Genomic DNA, 22,283 nt, shown 5'->3' on the forward strand with positions numbered 1-22,283 from the left:
AGTTGGATCGCAGTGAAATAAAAAAAAACATAAGCTAATGTGTTTTAGAAAGTGAACATACAGATCATTAAAATCATTTTAAATTATTCAGCATAAAACTGGTATAGTGTATCAACTGAATTATCCTAACGAAGAACTATTTTTTTCCACGCGTGGTTTGTGTACAAAAAATAAATCTTTGTTTTAGATGTGGGCGGTGGGAAATTTGGAATATTATGATCCGTTTGCCTAAGAACAGTGGCGTTATTTTTATGAAATGATGAGCACAAAGGCTTTAGCAAGGTAAGAATTTTGAGACTCATATCTAAAAACTCAACTAAAACCTAGCCAAAAACTGCATTGTGAATGCATAAATTACAGATCTACTCGTGAAAATTATATACAGTATAAATTTCCAACTAAAAATCTTGGAAAGTTTTCACTTTTTCGTTGATGTTTTTTTCATCTCGAGTTTGTTGGAATGATTTTGCCCGTACTTATGCATTTTCTCCAAACGTATAGCACTTGTAAGTTAATAATTTTCGATATTCTACTCACTGTAGAAGCACTTTTTCTGTTGAAAAAGTATTGTAAATAGGCATTATTACTCACAGAATTTACAGTATGTTTATTTACAAATGGGGTATGTGATAAAAATGGTTGATATGTTATCACTGTACATGCAAAATTACTAAAAGACATTTAACATTTTCATATCTTTTAGAGAACTTGGTCTTTTGAGAAAAAGATCATACTCACAGATTTCTGAAGAGAGAAAAATACATAAAAATAGCAGTAAGTATTTTTTACAGCCATTGGAGTTGTTGAAGAAAGTTTTTTTGTGGACAGAATAAGAATCACCAAAATGGGTAGCATTTTGATAAGAAAAGTATATGGACTTTTTGGCAATAAGCAGGGAGGCTGATGGAGTAAAAAATCAATCTTTGCAATTAAGAGATTGATAGAATGAATCAAAAGACTGGATTACTGTTAGTTCACCTCAAGAAGGAAATAATGATAAGGATCAGAAAACACTAACAAATGGCAAACTGAGCATAATAGATTTAAATACTAGTAACAAAAAAGACAGATATTGTTACTTTTCTTTTGTAATTTTTTTTCAGAGCAACAGTTTTCACATTTGATTGTAATTGATTTTGAATCAACTTGCTGGGAAAAAAAGATTGGCAGGCCACAAGAAATCAGTAAGCTTTGTTTCTTATTTGACCTATATTCTTTCGTATTGGGAACATTTAGCAAAAGAACCATTCATTCGTATCTTGTAAGCCACCTAGCCAGGAATACTAAAAGTTTGTGTATTATAGGGACTTGTAGGACATGATAATTTGCTACCTAGTAATACATTAGCCTTTAAATTTTTAGCTATTGCTTAATAAGTATATTTTAATTACCCTCTATATTTTGATACTATATTATATGTCTTATGCACTGTTGATTTTTGTCACAGTTGAGTTCCCAGCTGTACTGATGAACACAAATAATGGAGAAGTAGAGTCTGAATTTCACCACTATGTGCAGCCCAGTGAAAACCCAATGCTGAGTGAGTTCTGTAAAAAGCTAACTGGGATCAGCCAGGTATGGAGACTTGGTATATCACATTTTATAATGGCTGTTATTGTTTGTGACTCACTCTAGGAAAGTAAATTTCATTTTAAATATTTTTTTTTTTTTTTTTTTGCCAAATTTATCAGCGATTTGGTGGAACATTTTGATTGGGCGAAACTTATCCAGCACTTGGTGAAAAAGAACTTTTAACAAAGAGTGTACCCACTGTGTGATGTCATTATCACAAGTAGAACTTCAGGTGTTTTACATTACTTCTTGCTGAAAGTAGATAAATCTGAAGAGTAAAATGGTTGGGCAATATACAGAATAACCTTATCATATGATTATGTTCTTGTTACTTGAATGTTTTGAGAATTTTTGGGAAACTTGAATGTTGTAAGTAAGTCTAATTATTTCACTAAACACCTTTCAGGAACAAGTGGAAGAGGGAATACCATTATCACTGTGCTTGAGCAAGTTTAACACTTGGATCAAAAATATTAGCCAGGAAAGGAAATTAGTCTTTGAACAATCTGTCAGTGAAGGCCAGAACTTGTGTACAATTGTTACTTGGTCAGGTAATCTGTAAAATCTGTAATCTGTAAAATGCTTCAGATATTGTATGATTACTTATAGCCATGTCTGTTTAAAACATTTAATTTATTTTTTGAAATGTGAGTTACATTACATTAAAGCAGCAATTTAATTACTAGTATATACTTTTTAAATCTGAGACATTTAGTCACACACGCATTCACGCACACATGAACACACACACACACACACACACACACACACACACACACACACACAAAAAAAAAAAAACTTGTTAATTTAATCAAATTGCGATAGAAAACACAGACAAGATGGGATAACTGGTCCCTGTGAAAACATTGAACATTTTTCCTTCCATATTTCAGATTGGGACCTTGGTGTGTGCCTGCTATATGAATGCAGAAGAAAACAAATAAGAAAGCCAGCAGCTCTCAATTCTTGGATTGATCTCCGGGCAACTTATAGGGTAAATATTGTTTCTAGGCAACACACATTCTGATTATTGTCTCCAAGCAACATAAACAATAATTATTGGCTCCAGGCAATACACATGGTTTATATTGTCCCTTGGCAATACACAGGGTTAATATCATTGCTTGGTAATATACAATGTAAATATTGTCTCTGGGCTACACAGTGTAAAAAGTGTCATTGTCACATGAAAGATACTGATCTGCTCAATACTGTGCCTGCCCAGTCTCAGTGAGTAGGTTAACAGTTAAACTTCACTGTGAAATGCACTTTTTGACTGTGTAAAGAAAATATTTTTTACATTCTCATGTTATCTAATAATGTTGTGCTTAATTAATAACTAAATAATAAATGTCTTGAGCAAGTGATGAAATCTTAATTCCAGAAATTCTACGATCGTCGCCCTCAAGGCCTCAATGGTGCACTCCAAGATGTCGGAATTGAGTTTGAGGGGAGAGAACATTCTGGTACAATAGCTTTGTATTTTACTTTTGCTATTATTTCTAACCTTTTAAAAGAAAGAATTGGATAATTTTTTTGGAAAGAATATTGTATGAAAGTCATTCTCATCACAATCTACACAAAGTCTTACATTCAATTTGGTATTCAGACAACTTGCTGAACTAAACATCAAATTTACTGTCAAATTGGAACTTTAAACAATAATACAACATTTTCTCAACTAATATGTACATAGATGGGACAGTGTGATTGTCACATTTAAAACACTCATTCATAGCACAATGGTATTCATCAGCGAATCATTGCAGTACATTCATAAATTTGCTTATATTTAATATAGGTCTGGATGATGCCCGTAACACAGCCAAGCTGGCTTGGAGAATGATACGTGATGGTTGTGTGTTGAATGTCACAAAGAGTTTGAATGGGGTAAGGAGGCCCTTTAATTCTTACAGCTGACAACTGGTCACTGTTGTAGACAGTGTTTGGAGTTAAAGTGCAGGTTTGCCCAAGCCTTGACTGGACTGGCCTGGCCTGAAGTTAATGATGGTGACATGGGACAACTGAGTTGCTTCTTTGGCTAGTAATGGAGATTTCTTATCCAGCTCATGGGGCTTAAACTGGCACTTTTACAAGAGCTTAAAATGTCTCGGTGCAATGACTGCCAAAGCATGTCATTACTGCCCTTCAGTGCCACAATTTTATCAGACAATTCATAGTGAAATCAAGGCCTATGTCAAACACATATGTCAAACATTTTTTACAAGTCGGCCTCGTGAGTGCTTAATATATTCTGTACCCACATTCAAGTGATAAAACTGAATAATTACATTGATGAAGATTGGATTAAATTTTGATTTTCTGTATGTTTTCCATTATTAATGAGAGCAACAAGATTGTCAAGATTAACATTCTGCTGACTAATGTAAATCATTTATACGGAAATTTGTTTCATATATTTTATGTTATGTATTTGTGATTTTTTTTATCAAAGAATATCAATGTTTTAATATATATATATATGATGTTTAACTTATGTATTTTGTTTGTGTATTTATATTTCAAAGAATAAAATATTTTTAATGAAGTCAAAAACATTTAGTCTTTCTTTTGAGCTCACTTTCTACATTAACATTGCAGAGTGCCCAAGAAAGAAGTGAAACTATGGCAAAGATAATGAAAATCGCAACTGAGTCATCAAATGCTAAGAAGGGGCATGAACCAAATGGAGCTTGTCGTGTGGCTGGGAGCAGTGCTGAACGTTTACCAGTACAGCAGGAGTGTGGACAAGGGACTCCACACTCCTCTATTCCTGCTGTACCACAGTTGTCAGTAACCTCCAGCAACACCGCACCCCACTCCTTGCACAACAGAGTGAGAAAGATCTTTTCAACTGACAAGACAACAAAGAGTGAGAGGACACTGCAAATAAAAGGACCACAGAAAAGTGAATCTAGTGGGAATGTCAGTACTGTTGAGAGTGGTCTTGTGAATGTATCAAAACAATTTGAAACAGAAACAGTTAAAACATCATCTGTGAATGTGCTAAAGATTGAGTCGGTTTCCAAAGAACTAAAAACTATTGCATCACCAGTTTTTAATGAGCAAGCAAAGAAATTAACACAAACTGGACCAAGCACAATTAGCACAGTCAACGGTCATAGAAACATAAAAGCTCCCTATTACAATCAAAGTATTTCCAAACTTGGTGACTTCAAGAAACCATTCTCTAGCATGTCTTCTAAACTTCAGGGTAATAGACCATACACACCCAGTGATAGAGGGAGTAAAATGTTCTATCACACCAAGTGCAATGTGACAGTCGGTGTCACACCTGAGGCAATGGTGAAACCTTCCAACAGTGCATATAAAACAAGTCAAAATGGCCTTGGACCATTCAGTTCAACTGGTAAAACTGTAGGTAAATGTTTACTCTCCTGGTCCTCCCATATGAAGGCCACCCCTCCCTTGTGTGATTGTGGGAGGCGAAGCAAGAGAAGGGTTGTTCAGAATCCTGGCCCCAATGAAGGAAGAGCCTTCTTTGCATGCCCTCTTGGAAGAAAAAGTTCTGGTGCAGTGAAAGAAGGCTGTAAATTTTTTAAATGGGACAGTAGGAGTTGATGACATTACATATGATGATGTGCAAACTATATATGAATTGTTCTCTGTATTTTCAAACTGAATTGGATTCATTATTGCTGCAATATAAATCCAATTTGATACCGATCTCAGCATTTATAATTGAAAAGCTTGGGAGATATATGTGTTAAAAGTTTATTACAAAAAGTATTGATTTACATGGAGCAGATCTTTTGAAGTAATATGTATATTCAGATGAAATATTTACAGGTATTTTTTAAATGGTTAAAATTCTAAAATGATGGCTGTATTTCATTTGAAAATAAAAAATATTTCACAAATATTTTGTACATAATATAACCCACTTCAAGCTGAACTAAACCAGATTGAGGTCTGTCAGCTTACCTATGGGGGTCTTCTTACTTGATCTCAAACAATCGGCAACAATTTATGCACTGGTTTAAAATTATTTAAAAAATAAAACTGTCCTTCAGGCTATTAAAATGTACTTTGGGCTGGTAGAATCCACATAGTTACAGTATATAATGACAGTGTGTCCCCACATTCATAATATGTCACAGTCTGTTGATTTTGTATAATTTAATCCATGGACTTAGTTTGGTTCCTCGATTATAGGTCCCTTCACCTTGGGTTTGTTAGGGTTGTTTTGAAGCAGCCAATCTGCAAGCCACACCTGGAACAATAACAAAACAGGAATAGTCTATCTGTTGCTGCTGTTGCATGTTATGTGACACCTTTAAATAAGATTGCTACACATACTAACAGTAAATTCACATTCACATATTTATTCCATAAATCCATTCAGTGAATGCATCCAATAAAATGAAGCTTGGGTCATGAATGATTATTGAAAAATTCATCAAACTAAGAAAGCATTCAGTTTTGATGTCTTCAAACAAAATACTGGTTGCAAAAAGAAAATTGTTTGAAATAAACACATTTCAGTAATTAAGGCAGCTTTTTGTGCATAGTTAGATAAAAGATATAAAAAAATATTGGGATACCAGAAGTCATTTTATCTAATTTGCTACTAGTTATCATGCTAAAACTTACCACTGGATCACTTGGTTTTTCCTTACAAAGTTGTGTAAGTCCTCTCAATAGAGTAGGGTTGACTGTGCGTGCCAGGTAGTCTTTGGCTGCCTGACCCACTGCTACAGGCTCTACAATACCTGAAATATCATTCAAAAATACATGCTATACTTCAGAATATGTTGATTTGCAATCATGCATGTTTATAAAATTTAATAATAAACAAATAATGGGCAAATATAAAAAGATAAATATAGAATGAATTACAATCTCAGTTATATCATAAGCTTATTTTAATGAAATAATTATAAAATTTCCATGATAATTAATATGTTTGTTACTTTTATAGACTCTTTGTTTAAGGAACTGGGGGTGTGGGTGGGAGGATATCAAGAACACTGGAAAAAATGTGCACTTACTGTCTGAGAAAAAGAACCTGATCTCTCTTGCTGCATTGGAAAAGCTATCACTGCCATGGAGGGCATTTCTCTGGTCATCTGTTCCATAAATTGCCCTTAAACTAGATGGGAAAAATACAGGGATGAAACAAAAATAAATGAAATTGATAAAGATATATATAATTACAGAACTGAGAAATAATGTTTTAGTTGACTTGAAGAAATGAAATGGAAAAAGTATTTACGAACGTTATAAGTCAGTTACAAATAAATTATAATTAGGACACTATTTTGTTTATATTTAACACTTCAGCATATTTATTCTGGTTTTGATTCACTAAAATTTACCCATTAGTATTTGAAATGATTCATGCAATATGCTTACCTATCTGGATGTGTTTCTCGAGCTTTTAAAGTGTTAGTTGGGCCAACTAATTCTCTCCAATAGGAAATTGCATTATCCCTTGATAAAACCAGCACAATTATTGGACCACTGCTCATGTAAGCTACTAGACTTGGAAAGAAGAGCTTCCCATAGTGCTCAGCATAGAAGTCACTGGCTTGCTCAGGGGTGAGGTGCACCCTTCTTTTCTGCAATATGAGTACAATGTCATAAACTTACTTTAATTTGTAACAGTTTTATTTGTTTAACAGTTTATAAGGTGGATCAGAAGTTTTTTTTTTTTTTTACTGTACTGCTAAAGATCAGATAATTAAAGTTTTTGGTAGTCATTTTCAGATGTAATGCATGTTCATGTTGCATGTTAACTATAAGGTTATTTTGCTAATGTGTACAATATTTGCTTCATGTAAACATTCACATGGTAAAATATTTGCTTAGAACTATGCAGACAATTTCATCAGTGTGGGGATATAAGGAGGGAGAAGAAAATAAAAATATATCCATAATGTTTTTCACATTCCTTTTCTTTTTTCATTTACAGGTGATTTTTAGGAAGAGACTTGAGAAACTTTGAAATGAAATTGATATATTCTGAATGAAGGAGTTTTAAACCCCAACTTAAATGTATAGGCAGTGAAGGAAGGTAAATGTGTTTCCATAATGGATTTAAAAGAAATATCTTATTTACTTAGGCCCTAATTATATTTCTGTACATTTATGAAATACAATGACCAAATACAATATTTGCTGGTATTTTTGGCAACATTCACTTACTTAACAAGATTTCATATACAACAACACGGTTATTTTTATATAAAGAACACTTCAGTGTCTCATTTTGAACCTTTGCTTCATTCAGTACATATAAGAATTACTTAATTAATATGGCCTCTCACTGGCAGTGAGAGTGTGAACTTACCTGTAAAATACAAAACCCAGACCTCAGTATAATGTCTTCAATTTCATCACATTTATGGATAGCGTCTGGCTTAATAATGGCAAGAGTCTTTTCTACATATATTTGAGGTACCTCCATACCCATTCTGTGTGCCTTCCTACTCAGTATATAGACAAATCTTTACATAAAATCTCCCGGCTGAATGTCTCCTGTTGGTTGCTATGTCCGAGTGTTTATTTCTGGTTGCGCATGCTCAATTATTAAAATCCGATTTCTAACGGAAACCCCCGAATTAAATTCAACTGATAAACAACAATTATTTATCTCACATATTGGTGATTACTTGTCAAAAATACAATTTTCATATCATTGGTCTAAGCATTAGGACGTATCCCCATCTTTTTATAAAAAAATCTCATTTCTTATGTCGTATCGATGAGTGCACATTTCCCATTCTCTGTTAGTAAACTTTGAATTCTGTGAGCTTTTGCAACCAAAGTGAATTGTATTTTTAGATCAAATTAGCATTATGGAGAAGTTGCAATTTTGTCCTTGGAAATATATTTGACTTAATATTAATCCTGTGATGTGGATGCAATACAGCTGTTAAAATGGACTCGGTAAGAATGTTATTATTGGCTTTACACTCATTCTGATCGACCCATTCTGTTGCCTCAGTATTTTTACCATTCTCAGCATATCTTTAGCAGACAATCGAATCGATAGCAATTATATATTAATTATATATTAATTGCAAAGTATCAGTGTACGTTGTCTTCATTGTATAGTATCATTAAATTCTCTCCAGTACATATTAGGCACTATTTGCATGCTCTCTGGTTTCAATATTGGTTGGATATCTGTCAGTTAATCAGTCTTTTGCTTTATTCAAGGGGTGGAAACCTGGTCAGGGAAGAAGGAGAGGTAAGTTTTAAAATTCTGAATGAAAATGATGATAGTATATTCAGAAAACTTCCTTGAAAAGCTATTTGAAAAAATTTTAACGATTTAGCCCACAATCTGTAACAAAAGATGAATTTACAGTGTAATCATCATACAATACTTCATATGATATTGAGTAGACCTTGATTTCATGTTTTCTCTTGTTTATTTGTAGGGGGTGGAAAGGCAGCATCTCTAGATGATGAGCTAGGAGATTTACTGGGATCAGACACAGGTAAATATTTATTGTAGTTTATCAATATTGCGCAAGCTGAAGCTTTTAATTGTAAAAATTCTAAGGCATTGTGTTAACTGTCATTAAGTAAATGATATGGTTGCTAATTTCATTAGTTGAATTGTAGAAGAGTCTGTTTGAAAAAACATAGTTGATTTTATTAGTAGGTGTTTATGGAAATGATTTCATTAAAAACAGATTAAGATTCATGATATTGCTGTTTATTGCATTTATGCTATCATACTGAAATTTGTTTAATATCTTGATCAGATGAACCCAAAAAGAAGACAGGGGGCATGAAAAGAAATGAAGCTGTTCCAAATTTCCAAGATAAAGCTTATGTAAGTCACTGTGTGTTACAACAATGAACTGACATCTACCTGGAATGCCTGAAACTACTGACAGTGATTTGTATGCATGACACATTACTGCATGAAATTTTTTTAAATCACACATTCCAGGCATACTATAATTTTTCTCATGGATATTTGAATCACTTAAATGTAGGTTATGTCAGGTAAACATAATGTGTTGACATTTATTCTTTAGAACGGTGAATGTTTAGGTGTAAAAAAAAAAAAAAAGATTCTTGGTATGGTTTCTTAACCTTCTTTATTCTTTCAACTCAATGTATCATTCCATTTCTTACAGGCAAAGTCTCTAAAAGGCAAAGGTGGCAAAAGGTGAGTCCTCATGTTCAAAATATGTTTTCTCCTAATATTATTGAAATATCCAATTATCAATTTTTTTGTAACACTAATCAGTTGGGTTATTTCTTTTCATTCAAAATATCATCTAGACAATTTAAATGCTCCATATTTTGCACTTGTATTAATATGTGATTTTCTGTATATATGTAATAATATATGATATGGAATTAAATCAGTCAGAATTTATGAGTAATATTTTTATTTATCGTCATTATATTTATTTATATTCTGCTTTATCTGGCAGAGTGGTACTGCATCATTATATCATGTTAAAAACCTGCAACATATAAGCAACACATGAAATTTCAGGCATCAATTTCTTTATGGGGAGCCCAGTAATATTCATCTTTGTGGAACATTGTTTGTTATTACATTTTATTTCTGACACTAAAGTTAATTTACTAAGACTAATCTTGAGCAATAAATTCCCTTTGTTCTGTTACCAGTAGGGGCGGAGATGAAGATTTTTATGGCAAGTTAGCTGCAGACATATCTGGCCCATCTGATGAGTCAGAAGTATCAGAGGCAAACCTTGATGAGTTGAACAAGACATTAGGGGTATGTGATGTCACACACTGCTCAGCTACACATTAAGAAGAAACTGAAAGAATACAGAGAAATATAGATAAGTAGATATTTGATAAAGAATTTCTATCATAATTTGCTTTAGGCAAACTTGTTTAAATGTTTACTTATTTACTATGATGTTACTTCTTTTAATTCAAATATTATTAGTAATATTCAGATATATAGTACGTCAATATTAGAATTAACAAAAATATCATGTTATTCAAGGATCTAGATGATATGGAATCAAGCTTATTTAGTTCACCTAAGAAAAAGAAATTACCAGCTAAAAGTCCAGTCAAGGCTGCTGCATCCACGGCACCTAAAACCCCTTCCCCAAAAGCATCCCCAGCAACTCCTAGAAAGAAAACTACAGCCATGGAGGAGCACAAAAAAGGGAAAAGCCCTAGAGCTGGTGGCAAAGATTCTTTAGGTGAGACTTGAGTCACTGGGTTATCTATATTGTAAATTGTTGTACAAGATACTTAGACAATTTATCATTTAAGGGAAAGTAATATGCTGTTTCATGTAATAAAGTGGAATACTGGAGCAAAATAAGACTGTCATTCACAAGTCAATATGTAACATTTAGCTACTGTTTTGAGTTTTCAGTTTTGTTAAATTAATTTTTAATTAACTGTGCTTTGGTTTAGATGATTTGCTGGCTGAAAAACCAGTAACTACAAAGGCAGCTGAAAGTACACCTACAAAAAGTAAAGCAAAGAAGATTGATTTTGGAGGTAAGTGTTAACAAATATAGGAAAACAGACCAAATTATGCATTTTATAGTACAGTATTATTGAAAGATTCTCATCTCCTTTATAATTAAATTTTCTGAAATTGAAAATAAACCTCATTAAAAAATGAGATATTTTCGGTGTTAATGTTTATTATACAGTGGTACAAAGGAGATTTTGTTTTCGCATTACTTACTCGCTACACCATTTGCTTATTATGCAGTGATACAAAGGAGACTTCTGAGAAGTTTGCACAAAGATGAATGTGACCTTTTGTCCAGTTTGTGTAATTTACATACTTTTCTGTGATAGATTTTGATGAAGATGATCCATTAGCTGGATTGCTGTCTGATGATGAAGATGAAGGAGGCAGGAAAAAGAGGCCAGCGAAGAAAAAACAGCAACAAAAACTTGCAGCTGAGAGTAAAACTGAAGAAGTGACAAAGACAGAGGGAAAAAATGAATCTTGGGATACTGACGAAGAAAGTTAGTTCTGCTTATGAATATTTTCTTTAAAAGTTGAAAGTAAAAAAAAAAGATCAATGAAAGTTGCAATCAAAAGTTCAATAATGATGAATGCAAGTTGTAAATTTGATATATTAATTTAAATGACATATTTCAGCTGAACCAGCAAGCAAACCAGCCCTGGTACGACCTCCTACTAGAAGTGGTAGCCGTCCAACATCTAGCGAACCAAAGCCAGATCCTTCAGTTGAAGAAGTGGCACCTAAACTTGGAGGTTTGTGATATCTGGTATTATCATGGTAATTATGAACAAGATTTGTTAGAACTGTTTTTACAAATGCATACATATGCACACAGGCATGAACACACACACACACATGCACACTTTGAATTCACAAAAAAAAATTAATTCATTTTGTATACTCTTTGTGTATTAGTTACCCCAAGAAAAGGTTCAGCTAATGCCCAGAAGAAAAGGGATGAGATTAACTTTGATGATGATGATGACAGTGGTGATCTCTTAGGAGGACTAAGCAGTCCAAGAAAGCAAAAAGAAACTTCTAAAGAAGGTAAAGTGTTGTAATTATTAGAAAGAATCCCTAGAGTTACCAGAATTTTAAATAATATCACATTTTGAAGATGAATGTGTTTGTTTGTGTGTAAGCAAGCATGTGATGTGTGTGTATATATATATATATATATATATATATAGAGAGAGAGAGAGAGAGAGAGAGAGAGAGAGAGAGAGAGAGAGAGAGAGAATAAAGGGATATAGAAAAGTATATGGTAAATTTTAGCTACCCCCACAAAGAAAACCACCACAGCCAATAAGAAGAAAGATGAGATAGACTTTGATGACGACGACCTTTTGGGAGGTCTAGACAGCCCAAGAAAACCCAAAGAAACAAAAGCTAAGGAAAAGACCTCTATCATGGACTCTCTACTAGGGAAGAGTTCTGTGGATGAGCACTTAAAGAGGCCAGGCTCAGGACAGAGGACCTTCACGTTTGACAAGACAAAGCTGCCTCCTAAGAAAGAAGGTTTGTTCTTCTGAATTTAATGTCACACCAAACACACTCAGGACATTGTCTCACCTAAAACACTTAACACACTGTGTAATCTAACCTACCACACTTTCATTCACATTTCCGCTCGATATCTGCTCTATTAGATGAAATATTTACATTTCAGTTTTCATTTTACTTAATTGCTACACCATTTTCACATGAGGACACAGAAGACGTGACAAACTGCGCATTTACATACTGGTGTGTGTTTTGGGTTGAATTGGTTAAAATAACATTTGATTAGTTTGTTAAACAGCTGCTTATTTAACTTCAGAAAAGCCAAAACAGAAAGATGAAGAGGATGAAGATTTTACATTTGGTGACTATATGCCAAGTGCTGCTAGCACAGGGAGACCCTCTTCCACTTTAAGAAGATCTGTGAGGTATGATCACTCTTGAAAATATCATGTCTAAGTTTGTCATAAGATTTAATTGATTGCCGAGAATTTCCATGAATGTGTATACTTAGAAAATGTATTAGAAAGTGAAGCATGTTCTATAAATTCTGATTACATTAACTAACCATTGTTTAGAACAAGTAGGATGTGTAATTGATTTTGAAATTCCCTTTTCACAGGTTCCAAGATGATGAAGACATGTTTGGTTTGTCCTCCAGTAAAGGAAGGTCAGGCATACCAGCAACTTTACAGCTAGATGAAGGAACTGATTGGTTGGATATGGCATCTGGGACTAAATCTGACCAATCAGGTGCCAAGAAAACTACTGACTCAAACAAACAGTCCAAAGCAAAACAAGAGAGTGGATCAGATTGGCTGGGACTTAGTGCATCAAAGTCAGATGATGAAAATGATTGGTTAGGGTTATCTACTGCAAAATCAAAAACAAACAAAGCTAAATTGGCAGATAAATTGGAAGAAAGAGAAAAAGTGTCGCAGAAAGAAAGAACAGTTTCTCCAGATGATTGGCTGCGCCTAGGCTCTTCTAAAACTAAACAACCTGAGAAGAAAAGTGAACTGGGGCACACTGCACAATCAGCAGCTAGTGGAAGGGGCCAATCACCAACAAGGTCAGAATCAAAAGAGCAGTCTGATTGGCTGGGACTAGGAAGCCCCAAACATAACAGATCTTTCCAAGAAGAAGATCCATCTGATTGGTTAGGTGGCCCAAAGAAAACTCCAACTCAGCAGGATGGAAAGAAAGATGCTGCAGACGATTACTTGGGACTTGGAAAAGAAGTGTCAGCTCATGATTCCAGGTGAGGTTTTTATACATGAAATCAATGTTTTTATTGCATTCCTCTAATTTAGGTTTGGTTATTAGTCTCTAAATCCACATCTACTTAGTAGAGCAATATTTTTGTTGCATTTCTCTTAATTTAGCTTTGGTTATCCCTCTCTAACTCCACATCCATAAGGAAGAAAGAATGAGCTTAATGTTTTAAATTTCAAGTGTGAATATCTTTCTGTCTTGGGTTGGGATTATTTTGCATTACTTCATCTTTATTATTTTTTTCTTTTCGTTTTGTCACATGTTTGTGTTATACTTTAACACTTGTGTAGGGGGAGCCATTTGTCTAGTGCAGATGAGAGAGGGCTGGACTTGTTCTCTTCACCATCACCAAGAAGAACTAGGTAAGAGTTCTTAAGGGTGAAATAAAAATTATGTGAGTTTGGTTAGCAGTGATTATAGGGCTTGCACAAGTGTAAGCATGACTTCTTATCATGTAGTTAGGTGTAATTGACTTAAAAAGGAATTTACATTGATCAACTTTAAAAAAAAAAAATTATTGCATTGTTAAAACATTATTTTGAGAACTTGAACAAACAGCATGGTCACTTTCTACATGGAAGTTACCAGGGTTTCTTGTTTTTCACAGCACTCTCCCATGGGAAAGTGCAGCTAAAGCTGGGAGAAGAGCTACACAAAATGTGCCATCACAACAACAGTCACCTCGACAACAACCTCAACAACCAAAGCAAACAGGTAGATGTTGATATAGCGCGTCTTGCTTTATGCATAGAATAAAGTGTGAGATCAGCTGTCTTTGTGTAAACTGTAGACACAGAACATAAATGTAAAGGTATTTTCTTCTCAAACAGAATCAAAGTAATCTTTGTGAGAATATTTGTGTGATGGGAATTGAAAGCTAAAAATAAATCAGTGCTCTCTCTTTTTAGTCGCTGACAGTTCAACACCTGCACAACCCATTCAGGCTCAAACTTCCCTAGCTGCTCAAGTTCAAGACAGTATTATGACTCCCAAATTAGGAGAACCTCCTGTAGCAGAACTACCAGTAGATGTCTCTGTTCCCAAGACAGGGTTGGCCCTACAGATTGAACAGTTGCAGAAATTGCAGCAACAACAGCAACAAGAAGAGCAGCGACTACAGGAGGAAAAGTTAAAACAACAGCAGCAGTCCATGTTGCAGATGCAGTTACAACAGGTAAAAAAAAATACAGCAACAACTTGGCAGTAAGTTATATCATTTGCCATTACTGTCACTGTATGTACACCACAATGGGTGCCAGTGGTCCGTGTTGGTAACATAAGAAATACTATGTTTGTGTTTACAGTAAAGAAATGTTTTTGTGGTTAAATTGTGGGTAAAAAGGTAAAGATTCAGATTCACTTTTCATTGCATAACACCTTTATTATTTTGTGGTTAAGAGTAGTAGGTATAATGTAACAGTTTCAGTGTTAGAGTTGTTTAAGAAGCAGTTTGTTTTTATCATAAATTTTAGGCAGAGATCCAAAAGCAGATACAACAACAACAGGAGCAGCAGCTTCTTGCTCAGCAGAAAGAGCTGATGGATCAGCAACTGAGAGAACATCAACTTAAGATGGAGAGAATGCAACAACAGCTGGCTACCTCTCAGCTAGTAAGGAAAGCCGTTTGTAGATTATTTATCAGTACAATCAGAATCACAATGCACTTAAATCGAATAAAATAGTGTCATTTTATTTCTAAGCCTATCCAATTTACATGTTGGTGTATATTGCATTGTCATTTCACGTATCTAGTATTTACTGATGTCTTGGAAGATTGGTCATGTTATATGACTGATCACATGACCATGATGAATGAGAATCTCTACTTTTGTGGAACTCCACATTTCAACCAAATGTTCAGTAATCAATACTTAAGCTTAAAGTAGAAATTTGAAAAAGTTGAAGTACAGTTAGGGTCTCCACTTTCTTTATGCATTTTTCTTTCCTTTTTACTTATGCCCTTGCTGACTAGGATACAACAAAATTATTGTTCATTGATAAACCATTATACTTACAGTTGTATATATTTGTTAAGTTACAGACACCTCCCAATATAATGCATGTCCCGGGCTCTCCATACACTCCTAGTCCTACCCAGGCCATGATGGGTACTCTGCAGGATCCACAGTCTCTTGCCAAACAGAAGGCTGAACTTGAAACCATAGTGGCGGAATTAGAAACCAAGGTAAAATACTACTACTTTCAGTTACAGCAGCACTGTTAACTTTTACAGCTACTAATACTGCTACCTATCTATACATACATTTTTTCACAAACCTGTAAAAGGATTTTGAAACTGAAAAGAGGTAAGTTTAGATATAATATCAACATTGATATATTTTGATTTTGATTTGTTGGCCTATGTCATATTTTTATTAAATATTCCAGCTGAAAAAACTTGAACTGGAGAAAGAACATCTTCAGTCGACAATTGAGAGCACAAAGAACCTGCATCAGGAGGAGATGAAAACCATTGAATCAATTCACAAGTAAACACACATAACAGTTGCATCTTAGACGGCTTTCTCTCCATCTCATGTCTTGTACATAGTGATAACTAATACATGCAGAAAACTAAACTTAATTTACTTTCAGATAAGAATATGTTTTCCACTCTAAACAAAGAGTAAACTTGCTGTGCTATCAAAACTCAGCTTTTATTTTTTCATAGAATTATAGGTGATAATGTAATGATAACGAAGGTATCCATGAGGAGTGGTTTTCTTGGGATGTCAGAGATGTTTGAAGCTATTCTTATGATTTGTTTATTTATTTTAACAGAGGCAGAATTCAGATGATTGAAGAATCCTACCAAAGAAGGGAAGCAAGGCAAGGATTTGTTAGAATTACTTTAATATTGGCAGTTATTGAAACTCAGCTTGAGATTATCAGCTTACCAAATACCCCATTTAAACACTCTCATATCAGTGATACTAAACATTATTTCTCACTGTTTCTGATATTTTCATTGTTTTTTTATATATTTGAAACTGTCCTTACATATATAATATCACATTACTGATATTAATTACTGTTATAGGCATTACATTTAAACACTGTCATATCAAAAATATTCGCCATGGTCAGAGTTTCTCATATTTCAAGCCTGTTTTCTGTTCCAGGTTAAAAGAGGATGTGGACCTGGCTGCAGCCCAGAATGCTCTGAAGATAAAACAGATGGAGATGGAGAGGGCAGACCTCATGTCTTCTCAGCAGAGGAAGTTACAGGAGTTGGAGAGAGAAAGAACAGAGGAACTGCAGCGGTTAAAAGAGCAGCACAGGTAACATACTAGTTCTTCTCACATTTTGTAGAATGCATACTTTCCCAGTGATTAGTATTAAATTCTATATTTGTATGGTATGGGTGGTTCATCTTGTTTTGTGCATAGTTTGATGTCCATAGTAATGAAAGTTGCCAAGTGCCCAGATTATGTGTAATATTTTGATTTTCATATTTTGATGTAGCAGCCTTTTATCTTGTATTGATAATCTAAAAGTCTCTCATAAAAAACGAGAAATTTGGCTTTCCTCCACCCCTCAGTGAATTGATGATGCTCTGGTGCTTAAAGAACTTTTCACACTTGTCCTGTATTTTAATTTTCAAAGATGATTTCTGGTATTTTGGCATTTACAGGTCTGCCATAACTGATATACAAAAGGAACATGAAGAAGCAATCCAGAGACTGAAAGCAATTAACCAACAAGAAGTGGAAGCAGTCAGCACTGCTACTTCACATAACAGGTATTCACATATAAGCTACTTCACATAACATGTATTCACATATAAGCTACTTCACATAATCTGCATCACATGACAGATATTGAACACAACAGGTAGCTACTTACACACTTAACTGTTAAACTTGCTTTTTATTGAGTGAATTGAGTGTAATGAAAAACAAAATGAAGATATAAAAGAATATTTCTATTTATTTCCAACTCAATTTCACAAATAAGCAGTTTTTGAAAATAATTAACAAATAGGAAGTATGAACCTGTTTTTGTCTATTTTATCATGCAGCATTAGGAACTAAAAAAAATACACCAGAAACTACAGCATCACTTTCATTTGTTTTTGTTCTTAAGGCTTATAATGATAATTTTATGAATAATGTTTCAGATCTCTGCAGTCAGTGGTAGATCGCATTCAGAGCAACACTCGCAGCTTGAGTGATCTCCAACATGTAGTGGAGACACACCACTTTGCCAATATCAATGATAGAGACATTGCTGCTACTGCAAGAGATGAACACTTAAAACGTAGGTGCCAGTGATGTTGTTACATTTTCCTTTGTAAAGTGTTGGAACGGCATTTGCTAAAGACAAGCATCAGAAAAAAGTGTTTTGAAAACATTTCTCCTGCCAGCAACAAAGATGATAAGAAGTACTGTTTAAACAGTTTGGAAAACATTACTGCTGAAACTCATGAAACCTTACCGCTTGTTATTACCATTCCACTGTCATCACAGAGATTATTCAACATAACAGAGGTTAGTTTCCAAATATTTAAACTCCATGTGTGATGATTCAGACCTTTTTACAGGTGCTTTGAACAAAATAAATAAGTTTTTACATTTTGAACACTATCCCAGATATATTTCTCACTTCTCTTGGTGTGTCTAGTGCTCCAAGAAAGGCTGATAAAGCAGCAGGGGGACATGGACAAGGAGAGAGAAAGACTACAACAGCTGGTTGCAAAGATGGAGATTCAGCTTAGAGAACAAGGTAGACAGCTGGAGGAGGTAAGTAATGCCAACACATCAGGACTCAGTTTTAGTTGGAAACTTCAATGTTGGTCAATATTTTGACAGAAAACTTGTCTAACTCCTTTCAGCATAATTCTGTTATGTTCCACTAAAATAATGTTACTATCAGCAGTATAAAACAATAACCATTTCTTGTATTTATTTATTATTATTATTATTATCATTATTATTTTAATTTTCACTTATTTATTTGTTTATTTTTGTAAGTAAGACCCAATGTTCTCATCTTGGTAAAATACCAATTTATTTATTTATTTATTGATTGATTTTTTAAAATAGACCAATGAGGAAGAATGGTACTTAGAAGTTAAATGTTCCTTGTAAGACAGACACCAGCTGTGTAATCTTGTGCTTATAGACTTTTGTTTGGGAAAAGAAGCCTAAAACTTTTTCTTTAAACCATCCATGTAAAACACAAACATGAACACGTTGTTTTTATTGTGAATCCAGGAGAAATGGAAAGTTAAACAGGAACAGAACAAGCTGTCAGTTCTCCAGATATCTGTAGAAGAAGAAAGAAGAATGATAACAGATCAGTTGACCAGGGAAAGAAGTGAGCTACAGAGCTCAAAGGTGATGTTTACCTTTTTAATAATCATTGATAATCATCTAATACTGCAGTTTTCCTTGAGAAATATTGAATAATCTGTGAGACTGTGAGATCTAGGTTAAATTTGTGAGTCTCGCTGCAAATCCCAGAGTTGTAAGGTCTGAAATCTGAATAAAAGGCAAAACTTAACATTGAATATTCAGGATAAATGAACAGAAAGCTTTCAACTGTGGTATTGTTCACACCAATTTGAAAGAATGATAACAGTGAATAGTTGTCAAAATATTTACTTTTTTTTCTTATCATTATCTTTTTATTTGTTGATTTACCTGGATAAATTAATGTAAATTAGTATATATAAGATGTCAGTTAGCCTAAGCAGATCACAGCACACAATGATGCTAAGGGGCCATGCCAGTAAACATTTAAAGGCAGAAGGAATGTTATGCATTAGAATTTGATTGAAATAAGTATTAAATGATGCATTAAACCATAGAAAGCACTATAAAGGCCAATATATTTTTATCATTTTCTCTGGTTTAAAATTAATTACAGGATGCCTTGTTGAAGGAACAGAAGACCATCTACTCCCAGCTATATGATGAGAGAAGAGCACTCTCAGAGGAGAGGGCTCAGTTTAATATGTTACAGAGTACACTTCTCAATAGGGAACAGAGGGACACTGTCCGTAATGTACAGGTTTGTACTAATTATATTGGATGGTTTCTAGAGTAAATATTGTTATTGACCATATTGAAAATTGTTCCATTTAACATATTTTGTAAAATCATAAAGAATGAATTTACTTTAAAAATTTGGTTAATTTTTTTTATTTTGTTGAAAATGAATATAAAGAAATTAATTTTGTTGTTCTTGAGTAAAACCTACATAATACTTAAATTTGAACACTCCCTGCTATAGATTCATTGTTAAACCTTGAACTTTATTGCCATTTCTTTTCATTTCCCATGTACCAATATGAAACCTACAATTCTCATTTCTTTATTGAATAAGGGAAATGGAAAGCTCTCGAATATGATATGGATGCTTGTGTTTTATATTAACCTACATACAATTCATACAAACAGGCAGAGGCTGACCTTGAAGGCACCATGAAAACCCTGAGCAATGAGAGGATGAGGCTGCAGACCATGTCAGAGGAACTTCAGAAGGAACAACAAAGGATCAACACAGAGAAGCTGGCATTAGACCAACAGAAGGCGGCCCTGCAGATGGAGAAGGAGAAGCTGGATGAACTGGCCACACACATGAAGCTGAGATCTCAGGAAGTGGAAGAAATTAGCTTGGTGTGTTGTTTTTTATCATATGTTATTATATTAGAATTTGTGCACGTGTATATGGGGTGATAAGGACACTGTTTTGCTATACTATATCAGGGGCTTCTAAAAGAGTATGCAAAATTTAAGCATCAACAATTTTGTTACAGGCTACTATTGCATCCTGTGGTCAGAGAGAACTGTTTTACATAGGCTGTTTTCATGTTACCAGTGTGCTTGACAAATTGTTTCCTGTTGTGGAATACCTTTCATTCATTCAGTTTTTTTTCTTGCTTTGTAGGAAGCATCTAAAGTGAGAGAAGGAGGTGATAGAATGTTAGCTGAGGCCAGAAAGGTCCAGGCTGAGCAGAGTAACAAGTTACAGAATATACAGATCCAGATTAGTGCCCTCAGAGAGAAGGAGAGGCAGATTGCTCAGGTAAGGACTACTGATTTCCAGTCTGTTTCAACATGCTTGTACTTATCCTGATAGTTTTCATGTCTTCATAAGTTTTTATGCGATCTTTATAATTAAACTATTTTATTTATATATACTTTATTATTGATTGGTAGTTTTATTCCATTGCTTCATTGAACATGCTGCCATTCTTTAGGTTTAAGCAACTTGATAGATTTGTCTTAGCCAACACACACATGCATGCACAGACAAAATTACACAATTCTTGTAAAGTCTTTATTGTATTGATTCAGGAGAGACTGGGTCTTGCCAAGGAGAAAAAGGAACTTGGTCACTTGAGAAATTCTTTCATTTGTATCAACTGTAGAACACCTGTGAAGGATGCCACACAACATGGTATGATTTGTGGAAGAATTTTTTAAAACATTTTATGAAAATCAGAAATTTGTTAGTTTGGCAATTGAGAATGTGTATAAAAGATGAAGAACAGGACACGTCAGTTGAAGTTGCTTACGCTAAAATATTAATTTTGAGTTAAATAGACCAGGCATGTCCTCTTGTCTCTTACAGGAAGTCCTATATTAGGGGCAGCCCTCAATATCCCAGGGAGTTCTGCCAATGCAAATGGGGCTGCCATTTCTTTACAAGGAAGTGGAACAGGTGAACCCTTTACCAGCCCAGTTCTCAACAGCATTAGCTCTAGCCTGGCAAAGGACAGAACTTTTAGAATGTGGAAAATGAATGCAGAAAAGGTAAATAAGTGATAGTGTTATTATCTTTGAAAAGCAAGATATTACTTAAATATTGTGACTTCTTGCTCCAAATTGATATGGTAATGGAACTAAGGATGCTGGTGTGAGATCAGATAGTGTGTTATAGTAAATAATGCCTTAAATATAACTATACGTGGTAGCTGGGTTCATTCAAATGTAAAATTTCTTTTAACCAAATAGGTGGAAATTTATAGAAAATCAGATCCAAATTGGTGATAGATCTGGCAAAAATAAGCAAACACTTCACATTTCCCAAGCCAAATTAGAATGTGTTAAAATTTTTTCACAGTAGAAGTGCACTAAGGCAGATAATGATGCTGAGGTTTGAAATTAAATATATTTAAAAAACATTTTCATTTTTACAGGTTGTTATATTACTTAATGAACATCTCTTTTTTTTTTCAGGACCATGAGTTCCTGGAAGATGAAAGTTTATTTCTTGAGGCTCTTAAACATTCACCATACCATACCCCACCAACAGCTGTCAAAGACTAGAGCTTAATCAAAGACTGAGCCACACTTCTATTTTTGTATATATTTATTTTTTACATATTTTTTTCATGAGTGACTTTACTTCTATAATATAAATAGGCCTCCGGCCATTTATCACAACTGGCATCAGTTTGTATTATAACTATAACATAATATATGCACATGAAACAATAAATTACGTAACATTAAA

General features: G+C 34.1%; 3 protein-coding genes across 4 annotated transcripts; 2 read left to right on the plus strand and 1 right to left on the minus strand.

Moving 5' to 3' along the window:
* The first annotated feature begins 119 nt into the window (after nt 1–119).
* Nucleotides 120–5,453, plus strand: LOC106158553 (ERI1 exoribonuclease 2). Its single transcript, XM_013534603.2, has 9 exons — nt 120–282; nt 704–774; nt 1,104–1,184; nt 1,448–1,575; nt 1,979–2,123; nt 2,466–2,566; nt 2,957–3,038; nt 3,374–3,462; nt 4,174–5,453. The coding sequence occupies exons 1-9, from the start codon at nt 257–259 to the stop codon at nt 5,152–5,154; spliced, it is 1,704 nt and encodes a 567-aa protein (XP_013390057.2). The 5' UTR covers nt 120–256; the 3' UTR covers nt 5,155–5,453.
* On the minus strand, nt 5,294–8,116 carry LOC106158554 (nucleoside diphosphate kinase 5). The gene is made up of 5 exons (XM_013534604.2): nt 7,886–8,116; nt 6,949–7,154; nt 6,585–6,685; nt 6,187–6,305; nt 5,294–5,806 (listed from the first exon to the last, which is right to left on the minus strand). The coding sequence occupies exons 1-5, from the start codon at nt 8,006–8,008 to the stop codon at nt 5,726–5,728; spliced, it is 630 nt and encodes a 209-aa protein (XP_013390058.1). The 5' UTR covers nt 8,009–8,116; the 3' UTR covers nt 5,294–5,725.
* A 189-nt stretch (nt 8,117–8,305) lies between these two features.
* LOC106158511 (uncharacterized) lies at nt 8,306–22,283 on the plus strand. Of its 2 annotated transcripts, none has more exons than XM_013534536.2 (32): nt 8,306–8,484; nt 8,758–8,788; nt 8,982–9,041; nt 9,312–9,382; nt 9,693–9,724; nt 10,198–10,309; nt 10,547–10,751; nt 10,972–11,058; nt 11,368–11,541; nt 11,678–11,794; nt 11,958–12,089; nt 12,318–12,560; nt 12,862–12,970; nt 13,165–13,803; nt 14,108–14,179; nt 14,425–14,531; nt 14,726–14,991; nt 15,290–15,427; nt 15,853–16,002; nt 16,206–16,306; nt 16,599–16,646; nt 16,940–17,098; nt 17,452–17,559; nt 17,938–18,077; nt 18,441–18,559; nt 19,034–19,156; nt 19,689–19,832; nt 20,222–20,440; nt 20,712–20,849; nt 21,122–21,224; nt 21,399–21,580; nt 22,007–22,283. In XM_013534536.2, exons 1-32 carry the CDS (start codon nt 8,476–8,478, stop codon nt 22,094–22,096), a joined length of 4,428 nt encoding a protein of 1,475 aa, XP_013389990.2. In that variant the 5' UTR covers nt 8,306–8,475; the 3' UTR covers nt 22,097–22,283. The 2 variants fall into 2 exon arrangements, with proteins under 2 accessions (XP_013389990.2, XP_086860296.1); XM_087004170.1 differs by having other exon boundaries at nt 10,201–10,309.

Source organism: Lingula anatina, chromosome 2, assembly GCF_051362555.1.
Source record: "Lingula anatina isolate TDL-2025a chromosome 2, LinAna3.0, whole genome shotgun sequence".
NCBI classification, from domain to species: domain Eukaryota; kingdom Metazoa; phylum Brachiopoda; class Lingulata; order Lingulida; family Lingulidae; genus Lingula; species Lingula anatina.

Coding starts and splice junctions, on each gene's coding strand:
- LOC106158553 (XM_013534603.2), top strand. CDS start 257: ATGATGAGCACAAAGGCTTTAGCAAG. Junction 1,576..1,978: donor AGCTAACTGGGATCAGCCAG/GTATGGAGACTT, acceptor AACACCTTTCAG/GAACAAGTGGAAGAGGGAAT. Junction 2,567..2,956: donor ATCTCCGGGCAACTTATAGG/GTAAATATTGTT, acceptor TCTTAATTCCAG/AAATTCTACGATCGTCGCCC.
- LOC106158554 (XM_013534604.2), bottom strand. CDS start 8,008: ATGGGTATGGAGGTACCTCAAATATATGTAGAAAAGACTCTTGCCATT. Junction 6,686..6,948: donor CGAGAAACACATCCAGATAG/GTAAGCATATTG, acceptor TTTCCCATCTAG/TTTAAGGGCAATTTATGGAA. Junction 6,306..6,584: donor CAGGTTCTTTTTCTCAGACA/GTAAGTGCACAT, acceptor ATGATATTTCAG/GTATTGTAGAGCCTGTAGCA.
- LOC106158511 (XM_013534536.2), top strand. Junction 19,157..19,688: donor GTGAGCTACAGAGCTCAAAG/GTGATGTTTACC, acceptor AATTAATTACAG/GATGCCTTGTTGAAGGAACA. Junction 21,225..21,398: donor GAAGGATGCCACACAACATG/GTATGATTTGTG, acceptor TGTCTCTTACAG/GAAGTCCTATATTAGGGGCA.